Genomic DNA, 15,111 nt, shown 5'->3' with positions numbered 1-15,111 from the left:
CGGCGCGCTGATAACAGCACAGCCACGAGGAGAGAGATCACCCACCCGCCAATCATCTGGCAGCTCCCTGCACGGCTAAAGGGCCAACCGCTTTCCGAAAAGAAAAAACGTCTTTATCGTCTGCACGCCGCTGACGTGGAGCGCGCCGCTGGATCTTCGATGTCCATTTATTTGTGCCTTTGAAGAGGCGTGCGGTGCGGTGGATTATGTGAGTGAGGAGATATAAAGCCCTCCTCCCGCTCCTCCTCACCAGCGGCCAGTGGTGGCCCGTGGTGGCCTGGTATCTGTAGTAGACTCACCCCTATCTCCGGCGGCCCCATCCCGCTCCAATTAGTTGCCGCTGGCCCCAAAGTGCTGGACGACGTCATGCTTCTGACAGGCTGCTGCTCACACTGTAAGCATTTAGTGTGCTGCTCACGCACGACGCACAGCTTCAGGGAGTCACTCATAAACTTGGATGGTTGTTTCGACATATTTTCGTATCATGATGTTGTATTATTGATGTAAAATACCAAATTGGTCTTTAATGATCTTATGTGATCATGTCTCCAAAACAGAATAGGCCTACTGGAAGAACACGGCGAATAAGCAATAGCCTAACTTTCTTTCTTAGATAACTGGTCTTTAAGTATAGGCTATATTTCCGAAAAAGTAATCCTGTTGTTTCAACTGAAATGTGCTGATGAATTATGTGAGCCTTAAGTTTGCAGCTTTACTTTAACTCCCCAGACGAGTATTTCTAACAATGTCATTTCAATAACAGGTAAGGGGGAATAGGAATACATTTGATCAGATAAGGGAAAGTGATTATGAAAACTGTAGCAATCGATGCAGTCCTGTAGGGCAAGTGAATTATGCTTATGATTAGTATTGATTTTCTAAACTAGGAAGTGATGGACTCATAGGTTAGGCGAGACAATCGTATACATAATAAGTAGGCCTATGTAATAAGTGTCAATAATGTACACGGCAGAAACTATGCAAAGTTTTAAAACAGCCCTTCAAAAACGTATGATACTGACACATAAGGTTTATTTTCTTGCTTCTATTTCAATCATTTCTGTTATGTACATATGGTTTGACTAAAGAACCTTTAAATCGTGTGCGAGCACGCGCGCGTGTGTGTGTGTGTGTGTGTGTGTCTGCGTGTGTGTGTGTGTGTGTGCGTGCGTGCGTGCGTGCGTGTGTGCGTGTGTGCGTGTGTGTGTGTGTGTGTGTGTGTGTGTGTGTGTGTGTGTGTGTGTGTGTGTGTGTGTGTGTGTGTGTGTGTGTGCCTGGTTAGGTATTGATGCATTGTTTAGTGGAGGGATAGGGGGCCCTCTCCCCATTGGCCCGGGGGCCGTGACAGCCCCAGTGTTGCGGTGCGTTGTGGTGCTGCGGGCGGTCATGCCACCTGCACTCTCCACAACAAGCTTCTAACTAGATCCTGTGTGACATTCCTTCCCTGTAGGGCATGTCTCGTTTTCTTGGTCACTTTTTCTCATCCCGCGCCTCTGCAATTTAAAGCTTAAGTCAAATTATTATTTGTAATAGTTTATATTTATCTAACATTGACCACCTATCCTGTTGCTGTTTTAACTCTAACTTCGTACGTGGCGAACCAGCCTCTGGAGAGGCGAATAGAGTTATTTAGGTTTTTGTTCTGTTGACTTTGGGAAATGTCTAAACCTCTAGGTCACATCAAGAGACCCATGAACGCGTTCATGGTGTGGTCCAGGGGCCAGAGGCGGAAGATGGCCCTGGAGAACCCCAAGATGCACAACTCGGAGATCAGCAAGCGGCTGGGCGCCGAGTGGAAGCTGCTCTCCGACCCCACCAAGCGGCCGTTCATCGACGAGGCCAAGCGGCTGCGCGCCCAGCACTTGCAGGAGCACCCGGACTACAAGTACCGTCCCCGGAGGAAACCCAAGAGCCTGCTGAGGAGAGACCGCTTCGTGTTTCCCCTGCCTTTCCTTGGGGACACCGCGGAGCATTTGAAAGGATTTCCAGCGGACACTTCTTTCCTCAGCGCAGATAAAGCCCGGGCTCTGCTGTCCCCCGCCGCCCCGTCCTTCTCCTTCCTGGACCCCATCTCAGCGCACTTCAGCACCGGAGCTGTCCAGCGGCTCAACGACCTGCCACACACTCTGCCGCTCGGGTGCCTACCCTACGCGAACACTTTTGGATACCACCAGACCGGACCGATGGGGAGTTTGAGTTGCCCGGGGCAGCACAGCCACACGCACCTGTCCCCGAGCAGTCCAGGGTACAGTCCCGGGTATGTGGTTCCGTGCGGCTGCAGCAGCGCGTGGTCAACCGCCGCCGGGCTGCAGCCGCAGGTCGCCTATATCCTGTTCCCCGGAGGACTGCATGCCAAGAAGGGGCTGCTGGACCCCTACACCTCCGCAGGGTCAGGCCTGGGACGCAGTGCACCAGGGGACGTAATGCACACATGAACCAACGACATACACGAGGGTAACCACTGTAATGCATTAAGACACTTGGCAGTCTATTTAATGTTGTATGTGTGTCCTTTGGTGTTGCTTTAGAGAAACTCTTTGAGAGGAACAGTTGAAAATATGATATATAATTTGAATACAGGATTGCACAAGATGATGATTCCCCGTCGGTTTTGTTGCCTTGTTGCCATTTTAAGTTTCAAATAGTTTGTCAAAATCGTTTCACTTTATAACCAACCTGCAAATATCTTGGTTTGAGAAAGAAAACATCAGTTAATGAAGGTCTGTTTTGAAAATGTTTTTCTCTCCCTCCAAAACATGCATTGTGATTTTATTAAAGTATTGAAAAATCCCGTGAGACTCCTGAGATCATTTCCAGGTCACATCTCGCCGAAACAAAACCACCTCTTATTATTTAAAGTCCAAGCAATCCGAAAAGTAACTGATGATAATTCTCGGATTACAAATTCTCATCAAAAGAAACAAAACAAGGAAAACATTGAAATACCACTAGCCATCCAAAAATAGAGTCTGCCTCCAAACTACACCAACAATAAAGAGAGTAGCTATATTATTCTCAAGGATTTTTTTAATACATTATTTCTAGATTCTATTGGTTATATGTTTCCAAATACTATTCGTTCTGTCATAGAGAGAGAGAGGCAGAACTATGATAAGAAACAAACTTCTCCTCCCAAACTGTTGACCGAGTGATAAGCTACGCATGAATCATAGAAATGAAATCAGACACGTTTTGATTCCACAGTGTGTAAATGAGTAATGAGTGCCTGTACTGAAACTAACAGGCCTGCCTCATGCTATCAAACGGTGAACACTGAGGTCAGTGTGGCATGTTGAAGTACCGCTCAAGCCTTTTTTTCTTGCTTTCCTGTGACCGCAGCATGTGCTTCCTACATAGGGTCATGAGAGTGAGCTCTGTCAAACCTATGGAAGGAGAAAGATGTGTTTCTTTGTTGTTGATGGGATGCAGGATTTGGGCTTTTTTGGGAGGAAGCTACCAAAATATCAGTTTTCTAATAAAACAGTGATTGTCTTCCAATACTTAAGGCCTGAGCTCCAGCCGCTGAGACCCTGGTCACTAGTCATGTGGGTCCTTCTCTCTGCTACCCAGTACTTTCAAATAGCATCTATTGTCTGACAGATCAATCTCAGTTTGTATAAGACGACTGCTACACCTTTACCTTCAGTATACAGAGTTTAACATATACAATCCAAAATCTACTTCAACACTTTGGTCCTTCTTTTTTTTGCTTTGTTTTTTGACCTGTCACAGTTGAAGTTATTACGGCCAAGTAATTGTTTAAAATGTTAACCAGATTGTTTGGCTGCCAAAAAAATGAATCTGAATACTCAAATGGACCGACCACAGACTGGAGTACATGTAGGGCCCTGCATGTATGTTTAATATCAACCCCTTGGGGTATGACGCTACACCTGCATGTCCTTATTCATGCCTTATGCTTTTTGAACGGCAGTTTCTGGGGCCAGTTTCAACTGCTGCCATCAGACGAGGCGGCGTCCTGCTGCGGACCGAGCCGTGAGCTCCCTGATGGTTCCCCCAGCACTGTGTCACGCAGTCCCTGATTGGATACGACTATTATTTACATTTAAAACTGTGAGATACGCCCGTCGCCATAGCAGCCACACCTATCGACACAACCCGCCCACAAGCAGGTTCCCAGGGGGAGTATGTGTGCAGTTCCAGCGTGTTTGTATGTGTGTGTATGTCAGTATGTGTGTGTGTGTGTGTGTGTGTGTGTGTGTGTGTGTGTGTGTGTGTGTGTGTGTGTGTGTGTGTGTGTGTGTGTGTGTGTGTGTGTGTGTGTGTGTGTGTGTGTGTGTGTGTGTGTGTGTGTAAGCTCCTGTGCTGGCCAGCCCCTCCCCTGGCTGCTTATCGTGTGACCACATGACCAACTGGGTGGCGACCTAGCCCCCGCAGGCGGGCCACAGCATCACCCCCTCCGTGTCCCGCTCAACCGTTCATTTCCTCCCTGAGTCGCCGCGCACCTCGACGCCTCCTCCACCCCTCTCTCGCCCCTCTACTGCTCTCTCTCTCTCTCTCACTCACACCCTGTAAGCGGAGACCTCCGAGTCGGGTTTAAACTCCTACTCACACACACGACCCACCGGTACACACCGCGCCCCCTCGACCCCCGGGGGCCCCCCGACCACAACCACCGCCTCGGCCCGAGGAAGAGGAGGGAGAGGAAGGAGCATGGCGCCCTCGGTGCTGCAGACGGGCGGCTTCATACTGGGCGTGGTCGGCGCGGCCGCTCTCATCGCCGCCACCGCCATGAACAACTGGAGCGTGAAGGACCGGCAGGGCGACGTGGTGACCTCGGTGTACACCTACAAGGGCCTGTGGCGGGACTGCGAGACCACCTCCTCCGGCCTCACCGAGTGCCGGCCCCTCTACGGCCTGCTGGGCTTCTCAGGTACACGGGGTGGGAGCGGGGCGAGGGTAGAGATGGTGGGGGTGGTGGTGGTGGTGGTGGTGGTGGTGGTGGTGGACGTGGTGTTGTTAGTGGTTGTGGTAGAGATGGTAGGGATGGTTGATGGTGATGGTGATGGTGACGGTGGCGGGGTTTGAGTTGGAAGTGAAGGAACAGGAAGCTCTAGTGAAAAGAGGATGTAAATGCTTAATAAGCATTGGTTGAGTTTAGTAAAAAAAATATGTTAGAATTATTATTATTATTATTATTATCTTTTAGCAAGTAATGTGAACTATGGACAATGTGAAGGTTTGTCTTGGAATTGTTAAAAAAGCTGTCGGGGATAAGAAATTTTATTTGAGTGGGACAAAGCAATATTTTGCTTTTGGTTCATTGCGCCTTGCTTGAAATTGACCTTGGTTTGGATGGATGGGGAGGAATAGTTTTGTTAGATTTCCTATATTACAGGAAAAACTGGATTATTCTCTCAAAGGTTAAGGCTCATGGTCTTTCATGAATAAGGAAATGGGTTCTCCTGTAACTCGTAGGCCTTACATTTCCCAACATAATTCAATCTCGGGCGTCTCTGGCCTGCTGGTATCAGTGTTGACTTAAGCCCTGATGCATCATGGGCCTCTATACCCGGGCCTTCGCTTTAGTCAACACACTTATCAGAATCAAAACCAACAACGCACAAATGTCAGGGCGCCAAGAAGCAGAACCAGGAGATTAATTCATTTAAAAACAATGTGTTTTGATTGGATTATTCCTCAATAGCTCAAGGAACTGGTTCAGATAGTTACTTTTGCAGTATTGATTGACAGCTACCTGATTTGATGTTTACAATGAGTTGAGTTATATTCATATGATATATCGAGACATTAATCAAAGCAACATACAGTGAATTCAGAGACAGGTCATTAAGGAGCAAGTAGGGGTTAGACAGTACAGAGACAGGTCATTAAGGAGCAAGTAGGGGTTAGACAGTACAGAGACAGGACATTAAGGAGCAGGTAGGGGTTAGACGGTACAGAGACAGGTCGTTAAGGAGCAGGCAGGGGTTAGACAGTTCAGAGACAGGTCGTTAAGGAGCAGGTAGGGGTTAGACATTACAGAGACAGGTCGTTAAGGAGCAGGTAGGGTGAAACCTATTAAGAATCCGACCCCTATATTTCTCTACCATGTTAGTGTACAGAGCCCTGGGTACAGATTGTGGGTCATAAATCATGAGTAAGTCCCAGTAGGGCACCAATTGGGTCGCGGGATGTTGCAAATACATATGCCTACATGCCTTGTCTCAAGGTTTGAGAACTGACAACAGAGATATTGCTTAATAACAACGGAATACATCTAATAAAAATCCCAGCATTTTTTGTCATGTTATTGAGACATGTTACTGCACTAAGCATCGGTGGTGCGCAGCGTAATGGGGACACAGGTAGCCGCCAGGTGGGGTCACGGCGTGAACCCCAGAACAGCCTGAACCACAACGTGGATTACTGGTTGTAATCCTCCGTGTCTCTGGGTCCCCCTGCAGGCATGTTCCAGGCAGTGCGGGCGCTCATGATCGTGGGTGTGGTCCTGAGCGTGCTCGGGGCGCTGATCTCCGTTTTTTCCTTGAAGTGTCTCACCATGAACAGCATGGCCGACTCCTCCAAGGCCAAGATGAGCCTCACCGCCGGCGTCATGTTCATCATCGCTGGTAGGACGAGGTCAAGCTTTTATTTTGACACAACCTCATGAAACCCCCATGACCCCTATTGCACCCTGTATACTTATACACAAAATAAGTGTCAAATAAGTTGCAAATGTGTGACAAATAAGATTACAATTTATTTTTGTTTGCTCTATTACTTATCTTAGAATCTTAAACATTTGTGGTGAACAACGAAATGACCACTACACAATACAAACCTCTCTCTCTCTCTCTCTCTCTCTCTCTCTCTCTCTCTCTCTCTCTCTCTCTCTCTCTCTCTCTCTCTCTCTCTCTCTCTCTCTCTCTCTCTCTCTCTCTCCCTCTCTCTCTCGCCTTCTCTCCCTCCCTCTCTCCCCTCAGGTGTGTGTGGCATTGCGGGGGCGTCTATCTATGCCAACCAGATCGTGGCCAGCTTCAGGCAGGCCAGCTACAACCCTAACTACGGTGGGGGATACCAGGGGGGCATGGGAGGAGGAATGGGAGGAGGAATGGGCGGAGGAATGGGAGGAATACCAAGGTACATCTGTCTGTCTCTCTCGCTCAATGTTCTTTCTATGTCTAGTTTATATTTATATTTCCCGTCACAAATATATGCAAGTAGATCTCTGTGTGTATATTGAGATAAAGCCACATAGAGAGAGCTCCTGGAAGCGTCTAGCTTGTGGCGGTTCTGCTGGTGCTGAACGCTGCTCTGCGTCCTGCCACAGGTACACCTTCGGCCCGGGGCTGTTCGTGGCCTGGATCTCCAGCGGGGTGCTGCTGGTGGCCGGGGTGCTGAAGAGCCTGGCCTTCAAGGGAATCATGGACGAGAACAAGTCAAGGTGAGGCTGGAATACCAAACAACCTCCAGGGACCTGTGTACACCTTAAGGAGCCGCTAGGGGTTAGGGGTGTCTCGCTCCAGGAGGTCTCCAGGTGGCCTGGGGACTTTTGGGTGGGAACCCGGAACCCCTCGGCTGGGGGGTCAAACACGCTAACCCCTGGCCTAGACCATCCTGCACTTAAATAATATATAATAATAATACTTTAAGATGGAATGTATTCCATGTGTATTTGTTTGAATTGTTTAAATCAGAATATCCTCCTAAAGCATGTTTGTCTCCTATGTCGGTGCCTTTGCGTTGGCAGTTACCCCGGAGTGGCCTACAAACCCAAGCCACAGAGCAAAGCGGAACACGACGATCCAGAACCGAAGAGGGAGATGCATAAATATGTGTAAAACAAGGCCACTGTTGAGCTTTAGGTCACTGAAAGATGATGCATCCTCTATGTTTTTATACTCTGTTTAGCCACTTTATTACTGGACCCCTTTTCTTTCATCACCCGTTTCTGCACAAGATTAATTTTTTCAAAATAAGAAATGTTTTCCAACTTAAATTGGTAATTTAGCAATAATTCAGGGCCTCTTGATATCATTGCCGTTTTTTTTTTTATTAAAGTTTTAACTTGTAAATCCAAAATAAACAATTTCCCAATGTTTTTTTTGTTTTGTTTTTTAATAGCCATCACCTTAACTGTAAGGACGGAAGACTAATGGAGTGAACTTCTATCTCTTCTAAACGACGTATAGCTCGGTATACATGCAATACCGAGCTATACCACTAGAGGCCAGGCGTGTGACACGCAGGTTCTAAAGTCAAAACAAGAATTAATACGATTTTAAAGCGCCCCCAACCATTTGTACCCACAAAACATCACAACGCAACGAAATCGGTGAAAGATTGTTTTTATTGTTCCATAGCAACCACACGACTCAACCACTCAAAAACAAAAGTGCATTGAAGAGCCCCAGTGTCTCTGCCAAGAGGAACGCTCACCGGGGGAACACACACACATCAGACCTCACACGCCAGGACAAACTGGTTTACTGTGAGCTCGTCACTAGAGTCTGTCTCCTGGCAACAGCGCCCCCGATCGGAGGGCCACTGAGGCCCAATCATGAAGGGGCCCCTAATCACACACCTGGTGGTGATGAAGGGGCGAGCAATGGAACAAAACAAAGAAAATAAGCACAAGGACTTTAAAGGTAAAAAAGGAAAATAAAAAAGGATGGTAATTCCGCAAAAAACTGATTAGTTTGGAAAATCAGCACATGATTAAATCGACACTTTAAGGTCCCTTTGTTCAGTGATGATGTTCTACTAACGACTCCTATATATCATTTGGCCTAAACTCTCAAAAAGAAGAAATTAATCTTTGTTTGCTTGTATAATTGATTTTACCTTGGTACAAAAGACAGTCTAGTCAATCAGTTACTCATCGGGCAGGCTACAAAATTAATGAAAAGGGAATTGATAAGAGAGCATTACAGGGACGCCGTCATGATCTAGATGCGCTCCAGCTTCTCGCTGAGGAACTCCTCCACGCTGTCCGTGTTCCACTTGAGGATGCTGAGCTCCTCCTCCATGTTCCCCGCCTCGTCCAGCAGCTTCAGCACGGGGTCCGAGCCTCTGACGTACTGCAGGGCGGGGGGACAGCAGAGCATGGGGTCACTCGGGGGTCAGGGGGGTCTCTTATCCAGGGTGGATCACAGTGAGGTCAGATACACCTCAGTGAGGAGCAGGGTCGACTTGCACAAGGATGCGTACAGGTCGATTGTGACATTGGGGATCGAACCCAGTGCCTTTAGTCTGGGAGTTTAACGTCCTAGCCACGACACTTTAATTATAGACACAGGACTAGTTGTGGTTGCTTTAATATTGTTCTTGTTAAAAAAAAAAATGTCTGTATTAATTATATTAATTTATTTGACTTATTCATTATTGAGAACAGGTGATAGTCCAGTCAAACCACAATTGCACCCTTGAGACCCATTCAGGGAAACATTGCAGGGGATTCTCTCAAAAAAAGATGTTGTGCATGCACTTCAGAAAAAGGTCAACATTATCTCACCTTGATCTGAAGACCTCGAAACATCTTTGGCTTGTCACTCCGGACGAAGGCTGGAGAGCGTGTGTTGGGGAGACGGAGCGACAGAGACGACAAACAAATGTTGCCGAGGTTAAGAGGCGTAGTGACACGACATAGCAACACATCAAACACAACAAGGTCTCTTAAAGCCCCCCCATGTAATTAGCAACAACTGCTAGCTCCCCTGAGTACACAGCGTCTGTGGGGAGGGGGGGGCAGGAGCCACAGCTGAAACACAACAAGCCATATGGCATGGATTCAAGTCACCATGCCCGGTTATAACAGCCGGGTGGTCCCAACTAAGGCATTACAGGGTCAGACTCTGGTAGCACAACAGTAGCTTTGCCACTGACGCCAATGGAGACAAACCTTTCTTCCCAACTCCTCAGAACTCACATTTGAAACATTTAGCTGTTGTAACTTGCTAACCCCAACTACAAAGCATTTATCGCCGGGAAAGACAAGGTACGATGAATCACAACAGACGCTGGGTGAATAATTAAGACACGGTTCTCTCCCAGAGGAGGTACACAGAGGAGCCATCATAGTGGATTGACAGTTGAACGTGGCTGCAAGATGACAGCTGCTCACCTTGGACTTGGGGGAACCTCCCCAATTTTCATCCACAGACTTCCAGGATGGCCCCTGGGTAGAGCTGTGGAGAGAGGGGAAGGAGAGGATTAACACAGCGTCCGCCTCCGCACTGTCCTGTCCTGTGACAAGAGTTTGAGAAGAGCCCCTACCATCCCGGCTAATATGGAAACACATGGATCAACTTTTGGCAAAGGTGTGTTGCTTATCTTAGCGGTAGCAAGGACATGTGTCAGGGCTGGGATGATTCTCATCAAAACTTCAACTCTCACCCACTAACTCACTCACGCACACTGATTTGCTCACATTTCTGGGACTCAAGTGTCCAACTGCTACTCTAGTAGGCTTTGTATTGCTTTAAACCCTCCACTCACACGCCCTGACCCAGCTAAGAGGCCCGTAACCCACCTAAAAACAGAGGCAACTCAATAACCCTTGACCTAATTAAAAGAACCCTTTACAGACCTAAAAACAGAACTAATCCAGTTGAAAACCCGCTGAACCGACCTCAAAACAGAACATGGAAGTGGGAAGCACGACAATCTATCTCAGGAGAGGCGGGGAAACCAAATCAAGACCAAAGTTTGTTCACTTTGGCTATTATCAGAGTTCAACTGACATGTGACCAAAACGAAGAACCTGTCGACTCCCTGCTGGGACTTCCACAGCAATTATCATAGACATGGTAGTGGGTGGGGGGGGGGGGGCGGTGGGGGAAGGGCAGCCTGCAACTTAATGGGGGGGGGGGGGGGGGTAATTTGATTCTGGCAGGCGCTGTGATTCATAAAGGTGTCCTCCTCCTTGGGGGTCATTAAATGGCGAGGCGGTGCATATGGAGCTGGGGCTGACTGATGGCCGCGTGGGCCGAGGGCCGCTTGTCATCGACCCGCTCCCAGCGGCGCAGGGCGCGGCCGAGGAGACGGGAGCGACACGGCCGTATCTCAAAGCCGCACGGCTCCGTCGGCCATAGGGGGGGGGGGGGGTTGGCTTACACACAACATATTCCAATGGAACAGGCCAAGTGTCTCTCTCTCGATCTCCCTTTGCATAAACTACTCGGTTCATCACCCGTGTTAATCATGCCCACTACATTAGTAGCTGGTGCTTTGTAAAATATATTAAAAAAGGTCTGCTCTAAAGTGTCCTCGCCATAGTAGCATCAGAGTTTCCATGGTGATGGATCTCGCTCTGCAGGGATATAACTGTATTCCCTGGCCGCGTCTGCACCCCTAAATCTCCATATAGGAGAGCAGGCCGTGCGAGGACTCCTCAGTGCTCCACGAGGCCGAGGTTCGTGTCCGTTGTAGAGGAGTGAAAAGAAAAAAGATCTTTCAGGGAAGATAGTCGCCGTCGTCTTGAAAGAGTGCGGTCACCGGCGCGGTCGATAAGCTGTCTTTTGTATTGGAAACGGAGTGCAGAGACAGAAGGGCCACATCGTCTTCAACGGGGACATATTTAACCGACACTCGAGGGTTAAACGCAGAGACACAGAGAGAAAAAGCGCGAGAGAAAAAGCGCGAGAGAAAAAGCGCGAGAGAGAGAGAGAGAGAGAGAGAGAGAGAGAGAGAGAGAGAGAGAGAGAGAGAGAGAGAGAGAGAGAGAGAGAGAGAGAGAGAGAGAGAGAGAGAGAGAGAGAGAGAGAGAATGAAGAAGTGAAACAAGGTGTGCTCTGTACTTTCTGCAGTTGCTTGGTTACGCGACAAGCTCTAGGGCACTTTGTTTAATCAAGATAAAATGACACCTTCTCCTTCATCCTACCAAGCATCCTTCCAGACAAATTCATATTTTTTGAAAGAAGGCAGTAGGTGGGAATCTAGGCTTTGGTGTACCTAACGCACACGCACGCACGGCACGCACGAACACACGCAGGATAGCAATGTTAACACACTGTTCATCAGGTTATGTAAACCAAGAGAGAGGGCCGGAAGAGGCCGGAGGTAGAATAGACAACAGTGTGCAACAAGACAAGATTAGTTGGTTAGGCAGCTCTGCGCCACCGGATGAATTATAGAACATTTATCCTATTCTTCTGTACACGTCTGTGTGCTTTTGGTGCTCGGCCAAGTGCTGGGATTAAGAGAATTTATCTAACAGGAACGTCTCTTGCCAGGCTGTGGTCTCGGTACTACCAGGTGCTGTGGGGAAAAGGCTGCATCAGCAGGCGGCTTTTACTGCTCACAAGAAATCTGTTCCTCATCCACTCCCTTCCCAGCGATCTCACCGTTATGTCTAAACAATCTTAACACGACCAGTTACTCATTTCTATTAGTAACTACCTTTTAATAAGCACATTGTCCAAACAATCTTAATGCGACTAGTTACTCACTTTTACTAGTAACATCCTTTTAATATCCGCAGTATCAAAACAATCTTAATGCGACTAATTACTCATTTTTATTAGTAACTTCCTTTTAATAAGTACATTGTCAAAACAATCTTAATGCGACTAGTTACTCACTTTTACTAGTAACATCCTTTTAATAGCCACAGTGTCAAAACAATCTTAATGCGACTAATTACTCATTTTTATTAGTAACTTCCTTTTAATAAGTACATTGTCAAAACAATCTTAATGCGACTAGTTACTCACTTCTAATAGTAACTTCCTTTTAATAACTGCAGTGTCTAAACTACCTTATGCAACTGTGTTGGCCACCATTGACCACTCTATTTCGATTAACCACCTGAAATCCAGCCTTCTTCATCAGTTTACCTCTATTGCCCTGAACCAGAGTCTGTTTTCATCGGAGAGATAGATATACGCTCAGTGCACCAACGTTGGCCTCATTTGTCACCGATTTCTAAAAGATAAAAGGATCCTGCTCCACGGGGGCCATCAAAGGAGACGACCAGAGAGTCCTCTTCCTAATAACCTGAATCAACGCGTCATCGCTGCGGACACGCAGGCCTAATCCCTGCATTGGCCCAGCGTGTGCAGGGTACTCGGCCTTAATAGTCAAACCTTATCCCTGCACTGGCCCAGCGTGTGCAGGGTACTCGGCCTTAATAGTCAAACCTTTCGCACACTCCCCTAATACACTGAAACCTGCCATTGATTAGCCATACCATGTAAATAAGTGCATTAGGTCTCGCCGCAACATACTTCATTTGACTAACAGCCCATAAATTGCAGTGACTTCATAGTGCCCGTCGTAATCACTGTGATTGAAAGCAAATTAAACGATGTTTGGAGTATATCCAAGGCTTAAAGTTTCATAAATCCCTTTGTGTAGCCTTGTAAACCCTATTGGACGTCTTTACTCTTTAATAATGAAAGAATTCATCCGAGTCGGCCCTCCTCGTTTCTCCTTGTACTTTATTCTCTCTCAGTATGGGAAAGTTGACCAAGATCCTATGTTTGTTAAATAAAATAAAAACGTCAAGATAGGTCTCCACTTGCACACATAGTTCTATCCCTCAGTACGTCTATAGCCTCCTTGTGCTATCCTGAAATCGCCTGATTAAAAATGAATAAATAAATCAAAGAGTGTCGGTGTCGTCCGTCTCACCTTGCGTGCCTCCAGCTGGGCCTCCTGCTGGCAGCACTGCCGGCAGACGGGCTGGATCTGGCTGAGGCTGAACTCGCCCAGCAGGTCGCAGGAGCTGCACAGCAGGTTGCTGGAGAAGCCCATCTCCCGGCAGGCCTCCGACGTCAGGTCAGCGCCGAACGCCGACAGCTGAAGAGGATGAAGATGAGGAGGAAGGTGAGCGGGAAGAAGACACGAGTGTTGCTGCTTTCAGTGCAGGTGTCGAGGAGGCCGTTGTGTAGCACTTGCTCTGGATCGGGGCAGCGTGGCAGTTTGTTGTTGGTCGTTGTGGTGGAGGTCAATTCGGGTCCCTGTTCTAGTAGGCACTCTTGGATAAATTGGTGCCTGTCTTGATGCTTACTTGGCTGAGGTAATGTGCGGTGAGCTGTCAGAGCTTTGCCAATAGTGTTGCATTTTATAGTCATATAAAGTGCGGAGAGTAGTAAAAATAGTTTGTTCAATCGCCATTATAAGTGGGTGTGCACAAAACCCCTCGTTCAGCATACATATGTCTGAATAAATTAAAGAAATTATTGGTAAATTGTCCCTCCACATTCAAAGGTGTGGTTGGATGCATTGCATTGCGTGGCTGCTGCAGATTATATCAGGTTGACTTGGAACGGGCTTCAACTAGCCTTTCCCTTGTGTATTATTCCAACAAACCTTAAAGCCAAGAGACAACCACCCCCCCCCCCCCCCACACACTCAGTGTTATGATGTCTAAACAGTTAGGTGCCCTCACCTGTCCACCAGATCGCTGTGACCACACAGAGGAGCACAAGCTCCATGATTTAAACTAATGTAGAAGATACGACACATCCGCTTAGCGAAGAAAGAGATAGTCGTGGCGAATCCCTGCTTTGTGCCAATTTGCGTTTTAAAGTAATCCGATGTTTTTGCTTTAGGGTGAAACATTATAGGCCACGTCATTCTGGTTCCTCGGGAAATGCGGGGTAGCTTGAAACCTTGCAAATCTTGAGGAATAAAAAGACATGTCACTGTGTGCGATTAATTATCTTATATTATAAAACGATGCACTCATGAAATACTCCTAATTCTAATCTTAATTTGTGTTCTTACCGTTTGTAGGAGCGAAAGGAGCCACAGGAGATACACTTCCCCCGACATTTTGGAAACCGCTATAGAAGGAAACGACGTCCAGGACCCAAATAATAAAAACGGGGAGGCTGATTCGCGCCTGCCGCTTGTTTTAAAACATTACATGATATATTATATTTTAATTGTCCTATTTAAGCTTAATAATAATTGTAATCATTACCTAAAATATTAAAAATGTTTATAAAAAAGTTTTCTAAGTCATACTAAAGTTATTATATATATTCGTTTTCTGGCTTCCGTTCAGTGAGCCTTTCCATTTCTTCTTTGTCAGAGCGCCGTCCTTGTAGAGCGCCACAGGGACCGCCCCCTTTCGGACCAGCCCTGGTTCTGGAAGTAAATATCCTATTCATTTTCTCCATTTACTTTTCTTAAATCACT

General features: G+C 47.2%; 3 protein-coding genes across 3 annotated transcripts; 2 read left to right on the top strand and 1 right to left on the bottom strand.

Moving 5' to 3' along the window:
* Positions 1 to 1,347: 1,347 nt before the first annotated feature.
* LOC115549634 (transcription factor Sox-14) lies at positions 1,348 to 2,791 on the top strand. The gene has a single exon (XM_030364953.1). The coding sequence runs from the start codon at positions 1,659 to 1,661 to the stop codon at positions 2,433 to 2,435; it is 777 nt and encodes a 258-aa protein (XP_030220813.1). The 5' UTR covers positions 1,348 to 1,658; the 3' UTR covers positions 2,436 to 2,791.
* A 1,633-nt stretch (positions 2,792 to 4,424) lies between these two features.
* Positions 4,425 to 8,065, top strand: cldn18 (claudin 18). Its single transcript, XM_030364954.1, has 5 exons — positions 4,425 to 4,894; positions 6,429 to 6,593; positions 6,948 to 7,104; positions 7,295 to 7,408; positions 7,715 to 8,065. Exons 1-5 carry the CDS (start codon positions 4,675 to 4,677, stop codon positions 7,803 to 7,805), a joined length of 747 nt encoding a protein of 248 aa, XP_030220814.1. The 5' UTR covers positions 4,425 to 4,674; the 3' UTR covers positions 7,806 to 8,065.
* A 230-nt stretch (positions 8,066 to 8,295) lies between these two features.
* On the bottom strand, positions 8,296 to 15,000 carry selenof (selenoprotein F). Its single transcript, XM_030364961.1, has 5 exons — positions 14,695 to 15,000; positions 13,597 to 13,764; positions 10,088 to 10,151; positions 9,479 to 9,528; positions 8,296 to 9,044 (listed from the first exon to the last, which is right to left on the bottom strand). Exons 1-5 carry the CDS (start codon positions 14,740 to 14,742, stop codon positions 8,913 to 8,915), a joined length of 462 nt encoding a protein of 153 aa, XP_030220821.1. The 5' UTR covers positions 14,743 to 15,000; the 3' UTR covers positions 8,296 to 8,912.
* Between the last annotated feature and the right edge of the window lie 111 nt (positions 15,001 to 15,111).

Source organism: Gadus morhua, chromosome 8 (genome assembly GCF_902167405.1).
Source record: "Gadus morhua chromosome 8, gadMor3.0, whole genome shotgun sequence".
Taxonomy (NCBI): Eukaryota; Metazoa; Chordata; class Actinopteri; order Gadiformes; family Gadidae; genus Gadus; species Gadus morhua.
This window is presented reverse-complemented; position numbering and strand designations above follow the sequence as displayed.

Excerpts from the sequence above, each read along its gene's own strand:
- LOC115549634 (XM_030364953.1), top strand. The coding sequence starts at position 1,659 with ATGTCTAAACCTCTAGGTCACATCAAGAGACCCATGAACGCGTTCATG.
- cldn18 (XM_030364954.1), top strand. The coding sequence starts at position 4,675 with ATGGCGCCCTCGGTGCTGCAGACGGGCGGCTTCATACTGGGCGTGGTC. Across the intron at positions 4,895-6,428 it reads CGGCCTGCTGGGCTTCTCAG|GCATGTTCCAGGCAGTGCGG; the intron begins GTACACGGGGTG and ends GTCCCCCTGCAG. Across the intron at positions 7,105-7,294 it reads GGAATGGGAGGAATACCAAG|GTACACCTTCGGCCCGGGGC; the intron begins GTACATCTGTCT and ends GTCCTGCCACAG.